The following is a 17,794-nucleotide window of genomic DNA, read 5'->3' on the forward strand; positions in this document are numbered from 1 at the left end:
GCTGCCTAAAACAGCTGGTCTCTAGTGAACAAAACACCCCCCTCCTTCTACTTCACACAGTCTAGATTCTTCAACGATTGCTGGTCTGTCTCACAGTGATATGAGGAAAACATAAAAGCAGCAATTAAAAACAAAATTGTGCTACAAGTAGAACGATGTGTAAGCCTTGATTTCCTAGGACTGCTGGGAAAGTGTAGAATGTAGAATCTTTTTATTTCCTGAAAACCATAGCTTTCATCTAAAAAGGTGTGGGTAGTATAACCTGTGTGTTCTGGCCAAGCTGATAGATGATCTATGCTGATCTGATATGCAGGATTTCCAGCTGGGGGGGGGGGGGGGTATTTTTTTTTTTTGTTGTTTTAGAGGGGGGGGTCGGGGGGGGGGGGGGGGAGTATTTTTTTTTTTAAAGTATCCGCATGCGGAGGGCACAGTTGGGAATGATATATATGCGGTACTATGTTCACACTAACAATCTTTCTGGATACTCCTGGGCTGATTAATTTATTAACACAACGACTCTTTGACTGATCAAGAAACGTGCTCCTGAGTCATCAAGAAACACGAGTAAAAACAAAGTTTTTTTCTTTAGAACTGTAGCTTTTTGTACACAATAACAGATTCACAGCTGGCAGATTTATTTATTTGAAAGAGACCTTAAAATTACATTAATGTCTTGAGTAATCACTGAGGAAAAGAAATTAAAACGTGAGAAAGGAACGTTCCTCGAGTACGCTCTCAGAGAGGTTAAGCGATCCCCCTGCTAGGAACCCGCTCTTGGTATAGCCTGGCATCCCCCTCTGCCCAGATGGTAATTCCCAGGAAGTGTGAAGTGGAGCAACCCGGCCGGGATTTTGGCTTTCTAGAGCCGTGTAAAAGTGGTATGTGGTGGGGTGCGGGGGGGACTGGTTATCAAGGATGGCAGCAGGCTTGTACGGGCTATATTATGTGCACCTTTACGGAGCTGCGAGTTGCTATGAACCCAGCCGTGCTTTTTCCCGAGTAAGGAGGCATGGGCCTGGTGCACCATGCCCGGGCTGGGGGAGTTAACGAGAAGATCTGCGGTAGGGACTCCCCCAAGGAGATGAGGAGGCGCTGTGGGTGCAAGGCCGTTCCGTTTGCTCGGGCTTTTAATGGAGGGGAGTAATAAACTATGGGTACCGTTGAGGGGTGTAGAGATGTGAAGGCCCGGAAAAAAACGGAAAAATTCGGGGTTAAGACAAGGTGTTCAAATATTTTCCAAATCATTTCTAATATATATATTATATAGTACCAGATTGATCTAATTTCTGTGCACTGAGGACAAGCAAGTCCTAGGTTAGAAACTGAACTCTCCAATACAAGAACAAGATGCATTTCTTCCTTTAGGAGGTGCTATTGCCAGAAGAAAATAAAAAGGTTTCAGTTTTGTTTTTGCATGTGGGTGGGTATTCTGTTTGTAATAATTGTTTGGATACACTATATTTTTAATATGCTAGTTGTGATAATTTCATGCCAAGTAAAAATGTCCATAGTCATATTTTATATTCCCAAAGTAACAGAATGACTTTCAATCTAGAAAAGACAAAAGAAATGCTAATATAGCATTTTTTCCAATTTTTCCGAAAATTTCCATTCCCCCTCCCAAAAAAACCTGGGAAAAAACGTTTTTTTTTCCGAGCTTCAAAATTTCTGGAAATTTTACATCTCTAGTTATGTGGGGGCTTCTTTTATTGTGTGTTTTAAATTGTGATCTGTAAGCCCCCTTGAGCCACGACGAAAGGTGATTCGAGTTCAGTAGCACAGTATAAGCTTTCGAGAGTCAAAGCTCCCTTCAGGAGATGGTATCTGACCAAGGGAGCTTTGACTGGCTAAAGCTCATACCCTGGAAATCTTGGTCTTTAAAGGTGCTACTGGATTCAAAACCAGCTGTTCTACTGCAGACCGACACAGCTACCCTCTGAAGCATAAATAAATAAAAAAATAAAAATTAGATGCACAAGGCCCTTACCAGGGCAGGCATTTAGGGGCATTGTGCGGGGGAAAGAGATGCTAATTGGGAAAACAGAGGAGAGTGTGAAAGAAAGGGAGAATATGTTTTTATTTTATTTTATTTTTGAGATTTCTATGCCGCCCTACCCAGTGGCTCAGGGCAGCTAACAACAAATATGTAGAAAAAGACTTTTCACTTGTTTGTACTTTTCAAGATGTATGGTTAGTTATTTAAAAATCTGTTGGGATTTTCTTTTCAGTGTTTATGAGAGAAGGTGGTTTTCCTAGGTTTTCCTAGGTCACCTTGTGATTTCAACCAGGGATCTTCCATATCATAGCTCACAGTTCCATCCTAAGCAGTGGGTCTTGAAAAGGGGAACTCTGTTTAGGATGGCACTGTTAGTCCCAATCCTTTGACAGGTTCTTTCTTTGTTTCTAACAGTATATCTAGACAGTTGATAGGGGGGTGTCTTAAATTTTTCATGAGAACATAACAATAGCCTTGTTGGATCAGATCAGGGATCCAGCTAGTCCAGCCTCTGGAAAGGCCAACATGGCGTAGATGCCAAGGGTTTCTTCATGCCTTGACGGTCTCTACATAAAACTGCAGACAATTAACAACTCTGAGTTTTGTTCTGCATCCACCCCCCACCCCCTCAAGCCTTCTTTGCTCTTCTCAGAATTGGAAGGTGCAGTTCCTGACTCATTCTCTGCAGGTGTGGTTTGCATGAACACTTCTTGCAGAAGAATGAACCCCCCCCCCCCCCCCCCCCACACACACATGGTCTGAAGGCTGATCTGCTGCTCCCTGGCTGGGAAGTTCTCAGACTTGCTCTCTCCCCCATGCAAGGGAAGGGTGGAATGAGCCAGAAGGATCTTTAAAATGCTATTCTACTTCCACATTCGACATAAAATGCTCAGCCTCAATTATTGCTCCCCCCCAAACTCCATAAGGACCCTTTTCTGAAACTGCTTTTTAACTGGGGCCATATTTTGAACTGAGCGAGGGCTGGCTTCTCCCGCCGATTCTCTTCTGCAAGAGCCAAGGAACTGGTAAACGGCTCTGCATAAACACTTCTTTTCCTGTATGGACAGTAGTGGAGGCCTTGGTTGAGTTCTCCTCTTCATTACTTCAGCTGCTGACTTTCAAATAGGGGTTTAACAGACTGTGAATGAGCAAGAACTTAGTGGAGCAGCATCACGTACACTCATCCATGGAAACAAGGCTGTGTCTCATGGGCTGCTGGGACAACATGAGCACATGTAGCTACTTGACTGTGTCAGATCATTGATCTGTCCAGCTCAGTATTCTCTACCATGACTGGCAGTGGTTCTCTGGTGTCTTTCATGTCACCTACTACCTGATCTTTTCAGTTGGTGATGTACTGAACCTGGGACCTTCCACGTATAAAAAAGATGCTCTACCACATTAGCACACCGAGGATCTAAAATTGTGCAGTCATGTTACCATTTCACTTGGACCTGTTTTGATAAGATACCAACAGTGTGCAAGACTGCATGGGTAATTTTTCTCACTGACACCATATTTATATCAGGCCTCCTAACTACATAGGAGCCAGTGTTTCAAGTTGCGTAAAGCATCCCAAATCTCTCTTACTTTTCACACTGAGGGAGTGTGGTTGAAGCATCACCCTCTGGATTAGAATAAGCAATGCTGTGCATACTTGAAGAAAATCCTAGGATTAAGGGCTGTGTGTGGATCCGATGGCTCTTCCAGTACTGTCAGTCAATGTTCTCTCTAAGTTGTGGAGTCTTGTGAGCAGAAACCCGTCTTGGGGAGCTACTGGCATTAAGGTTGTGAGCGAACAATTTGGCTATTGCATAAATTAGTTTGCTCTGGACTGGAGCCATCCTTCCTGAGCTAAGGCAAAAATGTGTGAGCCGGAGGCTAAAAAACTGTGAGCTAGCTCACACTAACTCATCTTAGAGGGAACACTGCTGTCAGTTCCATCCACATTCACTGCTAGCCTGTGTGGTTCTATGTGTGTAGGCTTGCCTACTGGCCGCTTTTAAAGTTCCATTAATTTAATAATTTTATAATGGTCACAGAGTATCTAATCCTCCATTGCTTTTTACCTGCAAGTGAAAATAAATCTGGCACAGAACTCCGACTGCAGTTGCTCAAAACTTGAAAAATGTATTTCCTTTTTAGGCATGCTTTCGGAACGCTTTCCCTTCCTCTGATTCCCTGGTGAATAGTCCGGTGTTACTTGTCATCCATCAGCTGTAGAATGGAGCCCGTAGTAACTCATCCCATTACTGAAGGCGATGGAAAGGAAGAGACTAAAGAGGACCTGGCAGGGCAACCCCATGCTCCAGAGACTTCTGCATCTTTCTCTGAGATCCTTCAGCTGGTCCAGACTGGACAGAACATTCCTGGACTCCAGAAACTAAGTATCACTGCAACACACAAGAGCCCAACACCTTCTCAAATGGCCCGCAGACCCAAGCCTTGGGAAAATACTCCCTGAAGAACAGAAATCCCTTTGCCCTTGCACTCATGCCAGGAACAAGGAATATTAACCAAGACTCAATGAGCTGGCAGTTGTCTGTGTTTAAGATTCAGTATCCCGTTTACAAGGTCATGGAATGTGTGGACAAGGGGCATTGAGAGAAAGGATTTGGTTAAGCTGTAATTAAATTCTTTGTTGGCTATTCTATAAAGTTCCACTAATTTATGCAAAATCCTATTGTACCTATGTTAGTCCAAATACTGCCCCTGGGAAAGTTGAATCCTGTGACCCTGTATACTCACGCAAATTGATATGATGCATAATTTTGCTGTATAGTTTAGTGTGCAATTTTATTTTTCATATTTTGTGGTGCTTTTGCGAGTCAAGCCTGCAGCAAAACACTGCAGAGAGCAGCTGGATCTGAACAGTCTTTAAGCCAGTGTGATAGAATGGCTGGAGTGTTGGACTAGGACCTGGGTGGGCCAGGTTTAAATCTCTGCTTGGCCTTGGAAGTTGCTGGGTGACCTTGAGCCAGCCACACATACTTTCAGCCTAACCCGCCTCACAGGGTTGTTGTGAGGATGAAATGGCGGAGAGAATGATGTAAGCCACTTTGGGCCCCCCCTTGGGAAGAAAGGCAGAAAATAAATATTTTTAACCCGAGGTGCTACAAAGAAGTCTAAAAAACTTTTCTTATATTCAAAAACTTAAGCCATTTGCAGTGCAAAAATGGGAGGGCTTCTGGAGTCTGACCTTCCTGGTGGCACCTGGTTTTTGGCCACTGTGTGACCCAGGGTGTTGGATTTGATGGGCCATTGGTCTGATCCAGCTTGGCTTCTCTTATGTTATTATGTTAATTAAGCATTTTCATATCTAATGTAGACGTAGCAATCTACTTTGTGATTTATTCCTGGAGACACTATATGGGAAAGGCAGAACTTTAGAGACATGTCTGCTTGAAAAAATGGGAAAGGAAGGCAGAACACCCCCCCCCCCGTTATCTCTAAGTCAGCGGTTATAAACCACAAAGGCAGCCTCCCACTGGCAGTAAGCAAAGGATGCACCTGAGTCATTGAGGCAATGCCGTTTAACCCAAAGAACAAAGACAATTCATGCAAAGGCACCTGCTATTGACACTGCAACTGCCTGCTACCAACAAAAGGCCCATCAAGCTGGGTGGGTTGGGCGAAGAGGGAAGGCTTTTGTAGCATAAGGACCCATTGGGCGCATGATCCGAGGCACTGCAGCATCTCTGCAAGGAACGGCCAGGCCCCACAGGGTCAAGGATGGCGGGCAGGTTTCGCTCTCCCTACCAGAATACCCTTGGGATGACCCAGAATAGCTTGATCACGTCAGCCCTGGTTAGTACTTGGATGGGAGACCAATGTTCCCTCTAAGCTGTGGAGTCTTGTGAGCAAAAATTCTACTTTGTGAGCTACTGGCATTAAAGTTGTGAGCGAGCGATTTGGCTACTGCATAAATTAGTTTGCTCTGGAGCCATCCTTTCTGAGCTGAGACAAAAATGTGAGCCAGAGGCTAAAAACCTGTAAGCTAGCTCACACTAACTCAGCTTAGAGGGAACACTGGAGGCCACCAAGGGAGTCCAGGGTTGCAATGCGAAGGCAGGCAATGGCAAACCACCTGTTCCTCTCTTGCTTTGAAAGCCTTGATGGCACTTTCCACCACCACCTCCAATTGCAAGTGCTCTGTTCTTCCCCAAAGCAGTGAATGGCAGCCACTCATTTATACGGAAGGAAGAGTTGTGAAATCCTGAATCTGAGATATGAAAACCTTTCTGTGATCAGGCTGAAGATGTTGTGCTCCCTCAATTCTTCCTGTTACAGGATTTTTGCAGGTTGAATTTGCACTTGTGTGGATCCATTCCATTACTGAGTACCTTTCAGCTCTGTCTATCTTTGATAGAGTCCCATCTTTGCTTCCTCCCTCCACTCCCGATTTTTAATGTGTGAGCAAAGATGCATAAGCATGTTGGGGGGGAGGGAATCCTTTGCAGCCCAATCCTGTATAGGCAAGTCCCACTATGCCTTGGGCACCTTACTTGGGTGAAAAGGGAGCATAAAAACATTCGTGACGTTGTGCTCAATGGGACATCCACTAAACCAAGGATGCATAGGATTGCCGCCTGTCTGAATGCTTCCTTCATGCTTCCTCGTTCAAGAAATGCAAGGGACAAATGGGAAGAGAGCATGGGTTCAGACTTAACTCTTCTGAGCTAAGCCAGATGATAGTATGGATACAGTCTATACTTAGCAACTCTTCCTAGAAGCTGCAGCCATTCCTTTGTGTTACAAACAACTGTCTAGAGACCTAGAGGAGCTGCAGGGTTTGTTGTGGGGCTCGGTCACTGCAGGGCCCTATCTGATGGACTCAGCTTGGCAGCAGATGTTGTCTCTTAGTGCAGTGTGCAGCTTTTGCTTTAGAGAAAGTGGCAAAATCAAAAGGCAAAACCTGGGGCCTTGACTGTTCCCTTCTATGTGCTCCCAGAGCTAGTCCAGTTTTACCAACTGCCATCGAAGTAGATAGTGATCCTACCTAACAGAGCAAGTACAAGAACAACAATTTGATTCAGCAACGTTTACAGAGAAGCAGCTTTGATGAATCTGTGTGTTGACTTTGCCAGCATTTGGAACAGAGTAAAGTCAGACAGGAATGGGTGCTTTCACATTTTTAACATTTGCTTTGAAAGGACTGTCTGGTTTGAAATGTACCAAGTGTTTGCTTACCAAGAATACATGAAATGACGGAAAGTTATTCACATGTTGTAAAGATGAAATGAATGAAAATTATTTTAAAAGGTCATTTTGCAGAATTCAAACAAGAGTGTCTATGAACTTCAAAGCAAAATCATTTGAAAAACTAGCAAGTAATATCCGTTTAATAAGAACTAAGCAAAAAAGCAACCATCCGGGTTCATTCAGTAAGGTATCAACTATACCATTCCATTAAATTTCTTCTGAGCAACCTCTGAGAGGGTAGCTAAAGGTAAAAACCTGCCACCCACAGTCCTTACCAAGAGGTCTCTCCACACTTCAAAGAAAATAACTGTCTGGTAGGAGGAAAGTTAAGGGTCCATCCTGCAAACGAGCAGGAAGTTCAGTTATGAAACTGAGGTGCGATCATCTTGGGAACTGGGTTTTTGTGTCATAACTAAAGCCTATTTTTGTTTGTGCTAGAGCCCCTTCCATTGATGTCAGAGGGCAGAACCCTCAACTGGAGTTGGGGGAAGGAAAATGTTGCCTAAAGGGTTGCTCGCATCACAGTTCAGGACTGGCTGATGTCTGTAGCCACATTGATTTTCCTTTTCAATTAAGCAAATCTTTCAATACTGAACCACCTTCCTGGACATAAAGGCACATTAGATAGAAAGACTAATTGTTTTCTGATGTTCATCTTTAACTCCCCAGCCTCTTTTTGCTGTCCCAGTTGTTGGCATAAAACACGCTTCAAGATCTACAGCATGGAAAAAGAAATTGGTTCTCCAGTCTGTAGAGCAAATGAACACATTTCAATTTGAAAATGGTTATCCATACAATAGTTTATTTAAAAGAAACACCAGAGAATTGTGATAGTTTACCGAAAGTTTAAAGTGACCATCCCACATGCCTGAGTCTGATTTCTTAGTAGACCAACCCTTCTTTGCAGAGTTTAACCTGTTTTTACATACAATGAGACAGTTCATAATGAGTCAGCAGCTCTTTTAAACATTCCACAGCAGAAGCAAGTCTGCTGCTCTTCCAAAGTTAAAAAGTGACAGTTCGTATTGCTACAATTATTTCACATCAAGTTTCACTTTTACATTAATGGCTGCAAGTTCTGCCACAAAACACCGGAAGACATAAGGCACAGCAATTGTTTCTATGGTATCGCTCCGCTCACAAATGGTACAAATGTACTGCCTAATGCGGGTGGTGGACCCAAGAGGTGGAGGTTTCAACAGAGGGGAAAGCAAACTGCCACATTTAACGCACACATGAGCCACTGAGCGATCGGAGCAGTGGAAGAGGCGGTCGTGCAGCAAGAAGGATGTTCCATGAGCCAACAATGCGTCCCGCTCCATCTCTCCAAAGCGAATGCCTCCTTGAACGTTCCTTCCTCCAATGGGCTGGTTGGTGACTTTGTCTCTGGCCCCTGTAGTCCTAACCTGAAACTTGTCAGAGACCATGTGTCTCAAGCGCTGGTAGTACACAACTCCAATGAAAATGTCCGTTTCCAGCTCTACTCCACTGACGCCACTGTACATCTTCTCAGTCCCATAGTAATTGTAGCCAGCAGCCTTCAGCATCTCACCAAAGTGAGCCAGGGCAGAGTTCTCCTCAGAAAATGTGAATGGGGTGGCATCGTGGCAGAGCCCGTGCAGCGCTGCCGATTTCCCTGCCATGCTCTCAATTAACATGCCAATGGTCATTCGGGATGGAAAGCCATGAGGGTTGAAGAGAATGTCTGGCACCATTCCGCTTTCTGTAAATGGCATGTCCTCAGTTGGCCACAGCCGGCTCAAGATGCCTTTCTGCCCGTGCCGGCTGGCAAATTTGTCCCCAATAGTTGGATTCCGCGGGATTCTCAGAGTGATGCAAACACTTTTGAATCTTCCAGTTCCTGTGTCATTGCTACATATTTTGATGTTATCCACATAACAGGTTTCCCTGTTCCTGAAGAAGAGGAAAGAAGAGGTTTGGATTGTCATCATGAGAACTTCTATGGGAAACCTAGTTCAAGCTCTTGCTAGAAGAAAAGCTTTAAAAGCTACAGGCAAAACAAAAGACATGAAGAGCCTGCTAATAAATTAGCACAATAAAAAGCAAACTCTTCTCAGCAACTCAGTCTCCATCTTCCACTCTTAATATTCTGACTCTTAAATTCCTCAAGACCATTTCCTAACCACACTTGCTAATGACCACCTTTGTCCTAGCTGGAGCAGTAGGTGCACTGCTCCAATTAGACACTGTTATTTCTTTCAGGCCCCCTGAGTTCTGCATTTAGAACTGTTTAGTCCCCCCTCTTGGTGGCTCTATCAGCAACTGATCAGCCTGTATTGTCTGCCACTGAGAGTCAGCCAACTGTTCCTAGACAGAGTTGTTATTCCTGCTCAGGGTAGTTCTTCTCTGAGAGAAAAGGATAGTCTCATTCACCTCATCCATGGCATTTCACTTCTGCACTCCTATGTGGCTGATCGTGTCAATGTACTTGCCCCAAAGTTAAGTATCGGATCTTCCACATTCATAATCTATGTACTGCAGTTTTATGCCACCTTTCTTCCAAGGTGCACAATGGCTCTTTCCCATCTGATCCCACAGTTCCCCTGTGAAGTAGCTTAGGCTAAGAAAGTGACTAGCCCAAGGTCACCCAGTAAGTTTTATGGCAAGCAAATAGTACCTTCCTCTCAATTTGGCTTGGTTCAGTAAGCCAACTCCCCGCCCCCTTTCTCTAGTCAACACTAGAGAAGTCTTTATGCCTTCCCAGGGTCACATTGAAGGAAAAGTAGCTCCAGTGGTCTTCAGGAGACAGAGAGACCAGCAAAGATAATATTAAAGTACTTCTCAACATACAAACAGCATTAATTTCCCCCCATCATTTATTCTCATAGTTGCATGCTAAAGTAGGCCAGCTTGGAAGAGAGATTTGGCCAAGGCCAGCAGGTGAACTTCAGTGACTGAGCAGGGGATTATTCCGCATCAAGAACCAACACACTTTCCCATCAAAGTCTACCATTCCAAAGTGTTTCCCAGGGTGTTGGGGAGTGGTGGTATTCCCTGGAATGATCAGGACACCCAACACAGCCGTTCATATGGCAGTTTTCACAAAACAGTTTTCAGGAAGGAAAGTGTAACTGAACAGTAGCAATCTGAACTTACTTATGGTAGATCACAAAGCTTTCCCCTGTGCTGAGATTCAGATAGCTGTAATAAGGGTCCCTGTATTCAAGCTTGGTCCCGATGTAGGGCAGACCATCAGCATCCAAATTCTTCAAAGGATTTGGGCTATCGCGACCAATCCCAAAAACCAGATTTTCAGATCCTTCCTTTACTTTTTCAGCAAGATCAATATACTCTGACTTGTAGATACTTCCATGAGCAAACCCTCTCTCCCATGAAGCTTTGTTTACAACCTAAAAAAACAGTAATGCAAATCCATATCAAGTAAAAGCTTAGAGACAGGCAACACTTATGTGACCCAAGGCATCTGGTTTCTATGGTTACAGGGAAATATAGCAACAGAGTCTCTGGGATTGCAGAAGAGAGCAACTAAAATCATTAAGAAGTTGGAGCACCTTTCCTATGAGGAAAGGCTAAAGGGTCTGGGGCTTTTCAGTTTAGAAGAAAGATGACTAAGGTGAGACATGACAGAGGTTTATGCAATTATGCAAGGGGTGGAAAAAACGGACAGAAATAAGTTTTTCTCCCTTTTCCATAACATTAAATTGGGGGTAGCCAGTGAAGGTGAGTAAACTGAATTGTGGAATTCACCACCACTGAATGGGCTATTAGAATAGGTTACTTTAAAAGGGAATTAGTCAGATTCCTGGAAGATACACCCAGCAATGACTACTAGCCATGGTTAACTAACCTCCACATGCGGGGGGGGGGGGGCAGTAAAACTGAGTACCAGACCAAGGAGGCAATATCAGGGAAAGGCCTTGGCCTCTATACCTTGTCTGTGGCCCTCTAAGGCAATCAGGTGGTCTCTATGTGATCCAGGATGCTGGACTACATGATTTCCCTACCCTTCAGCTGACCTTAATTACCAGCTGTAGTAGCTCAAAGTTACCCTCTGATATGCAGGCCTTTTTTTTGTTCATAGATGTGAAAATAAACTTCATTCATGGAATGATTAAATTTTTATCAGGAGGGTCAAGTTCTACTTTAATCCAAATGTTATCTTCATCTTGAGCTCATCAGGAGAAAGTTCATTTCCAAGTTTGCCTTGCTTGAAGACTTACCATTGCATCTTCCATGTCATAGCCACTGTAGGAGATAACAGCAACGATTGCATTTGTACCAATTGGGTAAGAGTCCACGTTGTAATAATCATACATGGATGGCCGCACCAAGGGGCTCTGAGGGGTCTGAAGCCGGTAGAGTTTGTCATCTGACCGGTTCTGAAAAGTCAGTAGTGGAAAGCCCATAGTTTGCTTGCCTGAGGAAAGAACAAAAACTGGCAGTGTTGGGTAAGATACACACACAAAATTGTACTAAAAAGGAAATACGGCTTTTGTTTTTATATTTAAGATCTTGGTTCTTCCATAAATATATGAGCTGGCATTATGACACTCATTTTTATGCATTTATTTTAAATACATATATGCAGCCTATCAACAATCCTCCAAGGCAAACTAACACAAATTAAAGCACAGTAAGGTATTTGCAGTGAAACCGGTAAGAATATAAACAGATTTAAATTATTAGTAAACTATTTTCCTAGCAATTCACAATACTAGTAGCAATCAGAAAAAATAGCAATGTGCAGCACATATAACTATCCCCCCTCCTCAGCAAGGCTTTCCCCAAAAAGGAAGGTGAATTTGCTTTCTGAAGGGAAGACACCACTCAGGACTCCTGGGGGCATGTCCAGAAAAGGGGTGGCATAGGCAAGAAGGCCCTGTTCCTAGCTGCCATCCAGTTTGTTTCTGGGTGAGAAGTGCTGCCGGTGTGCGTTATAGCTTTTAAGGCATTGTATGGTCTGGAACAACAATACTTTCTTTTACATCACCCCTCCTCTAGCAATGATGATTTAAGATCAATGGGAGAGAGCTTGCTCTCAGTGAAAATCCCTCCCCCAAAGGTCTTTTCAGCCCTATCAACATTTAGTTAAGGTACTTTCATTTTGCATCTTAAAAACATTCCAACGTTGATGCTGCTGTTTCTTTAATTGTCTTAGCTGGTCTCTGAATCAGAACTGTTTTCAATCTGCACTTATGTTGTTTACTGTACATATACGAGGTTTTTCTATTTCTGTTGTGAATCACCAAGAATCTTTTGGGTGGAAAAGTGAAATATACATTTAAATACACATATGAAGTGGTATGGGGCTTAATTTGCACCCCTTTGTGTGCTGTCCAAATTTCCTGGTCTCAAGACCCAAATCTCCAGCTCTTCTGACACTAAAGCATCAGTTCTGGGCAGTCTCTGGATGTTGTGGTCAAGTGTCCAAGGACCAACAAGCTAAAGGAGGGTTCAGAAAAGGCATAGATGATATTGGTCAGGAAGGCCAATATCTTTGAATGGATTCTCCTGCCAATTTTAATATTAGCAGATTCACTGAAGAATCTGGGGTTGCACTTGGACCCAATGGTGTGGATAGAGAAAGCAGGCTAGGATTGTTGCATTATATACCCAACCCCGTGATGCAACTCTGCTTGTTATCCAAGGTTAGGTTTTTATTATCTTACTAGGAAATTTATTTCCCATTGTGGAAATAAATACAACGAGCTCTCGAAAGAGGCTCTGGGCTGGTGCCCTGGCCTTGGGCACTCAGCGTCAATTTGCTGTGGCAACCTCAGCAGGATATAATGACACAGAGCTAACTGTTTTCTCCAGGGGAACTGATCTCTGCCATCTGAAGAGCAGTTGTAATTCTGAGTGATCTCCAGCCCTCCCTTGGAGATTGGCAACAATGGTTCCCCAGGAGGAAATGGCTGGTTTGTAGGGTGGAGTCTATGGCATTGTACCTGTCTGAGGTCCTACCCTTCCACAAACCCCATCCTCTCCAGGTTCCATCCCTCAAATCTCCAAGAATTTCCCAACCTGAAGTTGGCAACCCTATGTCCTTCCCAGCCAACCATCAACCTACCGTTATCTGCCCCTGATCTCTACCATCTGGAGAGCAGTTTTAATTCTGAGTGATCTCCAGCCCTCACCTGGAGATTGGCAGCAATGGTTCCCCAGAAGGAAAAATAGTCTTTCTCCACAGTGGAGACCAAAGCAGCTTACATCATTCTCCTCTCCCCCTTTTGATCTGCACAACAACCCTGTGAGGTAGGTTAGGCTGAAAGTCTGTGACTGGTCTGAAATCACCCACTCAACTTCCACAGCAAGAACCTGGGTCTAGCAGACCCTGCTCTGAGGTGCTAACTGCTACGCCTAGGGTAGCCAACCTCCAGGTGGAGCCTGAAGATCGCCAGGTATCACAACTGAACTCCAGACAACAGATCCCCCCCCCAGAGAAAATAACTGTTTTTGAGGGTGGGCTTTATGGCATTCTATTCAGCTGAGGCCTCTCCCCTCCCCAAACTCTGGCTTCCTTAAACTCCACCACAGAATATCCAGGAATTTCCCAACCTGGAGCTGGCAACCCTAGTCAGGACTAGCCCCAATGAGTTCATCACAAAGGCTTGGGAAGGGCTTCCTTCCTTTGTCTTTTTACTGACAGAACCAAGCTTGGTTGGCTAGCGACAGGAACTGAGGGAAAAGCTAGTCCCACAGGAGCAAAGAAGGAGAAGTGTCTTCGTCAGGAGAGACAGCCGTTTTGGCAGTTTATTTTGTGAGGGAAGAGTGTCCAGGTTGGCAGTAGGCGGGGGAGTGGAGTGGACCTAGCCCCCAGCCAATGGCACGTGAGTACTCTTGAGTGGTGGTTGATGGGCCAATGGCAGATATTTTAGTTTTCATTAGTTATTTCTGTTCTTTTGTGCGACTTGTTCTATTTTATTACTTTGTGCTTTTATATGCACTGATGGATTTGTTTTGTCTTTAGGTTTTTTGTTTGTTTCTTTTCCCTCAGATGGTTTCTACCAGGAGTTTGGAGAGGGCTTTTTCTTCTTCTTCATTTTGATTTGGTGGGAGCCACCCTGAGAACCTTCAGGCTCAGGGAAGGGATACTTTGGGTTTTTAAAGACTGTAATACTTACTCATCTGACACTGGTACATGTTTCTGGGACTCTGGTTATGGTCCGAGAAGGGAATGAAACTTGCTACTACGCTTAACATGCTATGGGGAAGGAGCTCCTGATGAGTGAACACGCCAGGTACAATTTCATCCTCAGACACAGCAATGTTTAAGAAGACCTGTGAAAAGAAAAATCCAGTTTACGTTAATCTCAAAGTCTTTTTGGCGGGCAGTTAAACCCACAGAACAACTTCCTGCAGTTATGGTCAGTAACAAAGATCTAAGTACCAGGCGCCCCCTTGTGGGAGATCTTTAAGAGGTGCTGCAAGGCCTGCTTGTTTGCCAGAGGTTTTGATGGGCCATGGAACAGCAAGTGTCTTGGCGGGGGGTGGTGGGGTATTTTAAGTTTGTTATTTTATTTTGGTTTTGCCCTGTAATGTTTTAATTATTACTGTAGGCCACCTTGAGACACAAGAAAAAGCACGGTGTGAATCCTGTAATAAATAAAAGCTTATGGAGGAGACCTCAGGTCGAAAGTGAGTTCAGAACCTGGGTCAGATGCAGGATCAAAATCCAACAGATCAATTCAACAGGCCCTGTTAGCACTGCTTCTAGCAAGAGCTCTGACTTTGTAGTCCCTTAAACATAAGAAGTTTGCAAGACAAGATTACACAGAAAAAACTGCAGCAGTCAATGCAAGTTTGAGTCCCAAACAACTGAAAAGTAATGAAGGCAGAAGACTCAGCTAGCCACTAAGGAATAAGTTACATCAGTGAGCAGATTCACAGTAGTAGCCATCATTCTGTCATCAATAAATACAATAAATACATGCATAGTACCTGCTCTAGGGTGCCAATCAATTCTTCTTTCCCCAAGGCCAAGTTTTGTACAGGACGCATCATCCTACACGGTGTAGTGAAAATGAAGAGCCCTGGGTACAGGCTGGGTTTCCCTGTTATTGGGATAAGGACCACCTCTGTCCAGACTGGAATTCTCTTTTCTTGCATCATCTATTTGCACAGACCAAAAAATATTAGCAACTTAATTTCATTTCCAGCAACAGAAAGGAGCTGCAAATATATGCAAGCCATTCCACAAACATTTCTGAGGAGGCAAAAACAAAGCCAAAAAAGTATACCTTCAAAAGTAATAAATCTAAACAGATAATAGTGCCAAACATTTTTTTAAATTAAGGGTTATAAATGCTAATAATGTCCAAGTCCAAAAAGAAACAGCAAGTAAAACCTATATGACAAATATAGCTACAGGCGACTTAACATTCAAGAAATGCTCAGAAACATTGACACTTTATGGCATAGTTTAATCGAGCAAGGCTAACCTTAAAATATCTTAGTGTGTCTACAAGACCAGGAGCTAGATCCTTCTCTATCCAGCCCACCAAAGAGCCATCTAACATAACGGGGTAACACTCTGAATAGGACTGGCTTGGCGTACCATCAACTGGAGTGACACCTATGGAAAGACAGATAACAATGGTTAAAGCACCAACCTCATAATCAGTAAACATCTTTCAGAAGGAAACTGTCCAAATTTTATTAACAACAGGAAGAGACAGGCTGTGATCCCACAGCCATTATTACTGTTCTCTACAGACACGGATAAGCACGTGTACACATTTTCCTGCACACTGCAGTGCAAGATTTGTGGCACAGAAAACCAGTCCTCAGCTTAGGACTTGCTTTCCTAAAGAGCATTACTAAGAATCAAGTCAAATAATACTTACCGAATGAGCAAAGCAAAGGTGGCAGGGATATTGTGTATGAAGGCTGTGTTACTATTTCACATGTAGCTGTCATGTGATTCATCAAGCCACAGGGTTCCCCATCTGGGGTGTGCACAGGACATAGAAAACCCCACGACTCCGGCAGCAACTTGCGCACTGAGGTGGTTCGCATCTTGAGAAAATCAGAACCTCTGTGCACGCAGCGGAAATGAGAGAGGTAGCGAACGAAGTTCAGCTTGTCTGCCATCACACACAGGCCAGAGCTTTGCAACATCCCCAGACCTTGGAAGGAGAACAAGCGGGGGGGGGGGGGGAGATAAATAAATAAAAGTTCTTACGAAAATTCTTTGCTATGAACATCTGTCAGCCAAGTATATCACTTTTTTTTCTCCAGGGAAGGAAGGCCTCAGAAAGTGAAAGGGAAAAGTGTATCATTTTTAAAATGAACTGAATTTTAGGAGGTTTACTAAATATGAGGATACAGGTGTGCTTGTCAAATACAGAGTCTCATGCTTAATGTAGAAGCCTGTTGAGAAGTTCTAAGAGTGGGGTCATGGAAGAAGTCCAAAGTTGTGCAAGAGCTTCTGTTTATGCCATGATATTCCCTATCTCCTTCCTTGCCTTGTGCTGGTATTCTTCGTAAGCATTTTAGCAGGCTAAAATTTGACACAGTGGCCTTTGAAGCCCTGTTACATACAAAGTCTTCTCCACAACACTCTGGGTATTGATCATACTCATTACTATTTGGGGTTAAATATATGACCAGAACATACAAGATGCAGAGGGTTACGAGACATAATGTGTATATAAACAAATTAGCCATTTACTCCTCGCTTACACATTCCCTTGTAATACTGTCACTCATGCCTCTTGGAGTTTTTTGAAAATGTCCCTTGAATCATACAGCAGTGCGAGGGTGGGACATCTTTCCTGCTATTTTCTTGTGCCCTCCTGTAAACTGGATCATATAGGTTGAGCTATAAAGGGAGATAATTTGTGGGTGGTATACAAAGGATTCAGGGATTGGACTAGGCTCCGTTCTAAGGGTATGATTAGGGTTACGTGTGCTCCCTGCTCAAGAAGTTAAAATTCGGCACTACTGGCAATCTAAATACTGCAGCATGTATTAAGTATGCAAACTGATCAGATTTCCCATAGTTTCTCTAGCACAGGAAGGAAGAACAACAAAGGATGCTACCATCTCCAACCACTGGAAAACTTACAGAGGCACCTATCTGGCTTCTGAGTTTTCACCACATGATGCCCAACACACTTTCAGACCAGTGTTTTCTGTAAGCCGCGCTAGCGCACGGATTTCTGGACCCCAGCGCAGGGATTTTCATCCCTGCGCACAGGCCCCAGGAGTGGGTGGCCCCGCCCTCCCAATAATCAATTTACTTGGTGAGGCAGCTGGCTGCTCACTGTCTGCAGGGCCAGCCCTCTAAAGGGAGGCAGTTGTCCGGCCCCCGCCTTACTTCCTGCTTCACTAGAATGCCTGGAAGACCCCTCCTGCTGTGCTGCCCAAGAAGATCTGCTCTCGTGCCCCACAGGCCACTGAATTAGGTAAGTCTCCCCCTCGCCTCTCTCTGCCCAAGAGGAAACTTGGGCTCAGGACTGGGAGGCCCCCAGCAGCCATGCCACGCATTTCTCTTCCTAGCCCCAATGGGCTTTAAAGCTAAACACAGCGCAAGGCTCTTCATCAGCAGCTTTGTGGGTTCAGGTTTACATCCCCCCCCCCCCCCGCACCCTCCGCCGCGGGAGAGGGCGT

The 17,794-nt window shown here is 44.2% G+C and overlaps 1 protein-coding gene across 1 annotated transcript in view; it reads right to left on the bottom strand.

Moving 5' to 3' along the window:
* Positions 1–8,070: 8,070 nt before the first annotated feature.
* Positions 8,071–17,794, bottom strand: part of POLR1B (polymerase (RNA) I polypeptide B) — a 24,748-nt gene continuing 15,024 nt past the window's right edge. Inside the window, exons 9-15 of the mRNA XM_015416137.1 lie at positions 16,027–16,308; positions 15,622–15,755; positions 15,122–15,292; positions 14,305–14,461; positions 11,401–11,597; positions 10,316–10,569; positions 8,071–9,112 (exon numbers count right to left, since the gene is read on the bottom strand). Coding sequence (XP_015271623.1) covers positions 8,233–9,112; positions 10,316–10,569; positions 11,401–11,597; positions 14,305–14,461; positions 15,122–15,292; positions 15,622–15,755; positions 16,027–16,308 — 2,075 coding nt within the window. The 3' untranslated portion in view covers positions 8,071–8,232. The remainder of the gene's footprint in view (positions 9,113–10,315; positions 10,570–11,400; positions 11,598–14,304; positions 14,462–15,121; positions 15,293–15,621; positions 15,756–16,026; positions 16,309–17,794) is intronic.

This window comes from Gekko japonicus, unplaced genomic scaffold (assembly GCF_001447785.1).
Source record: "Gekko japonicus isolate JY-2015 unplaced genomic scaffold, Gekko_japonicus_V1.1 scaffold339, whole genome shotgun sequence".
NCBI classification, from domain to species: Eukaryota; Metazoa; Chordata; class Lepidosauria; order Squamata; family Gekkonidae; genus Gekko; species Gekko japonicus.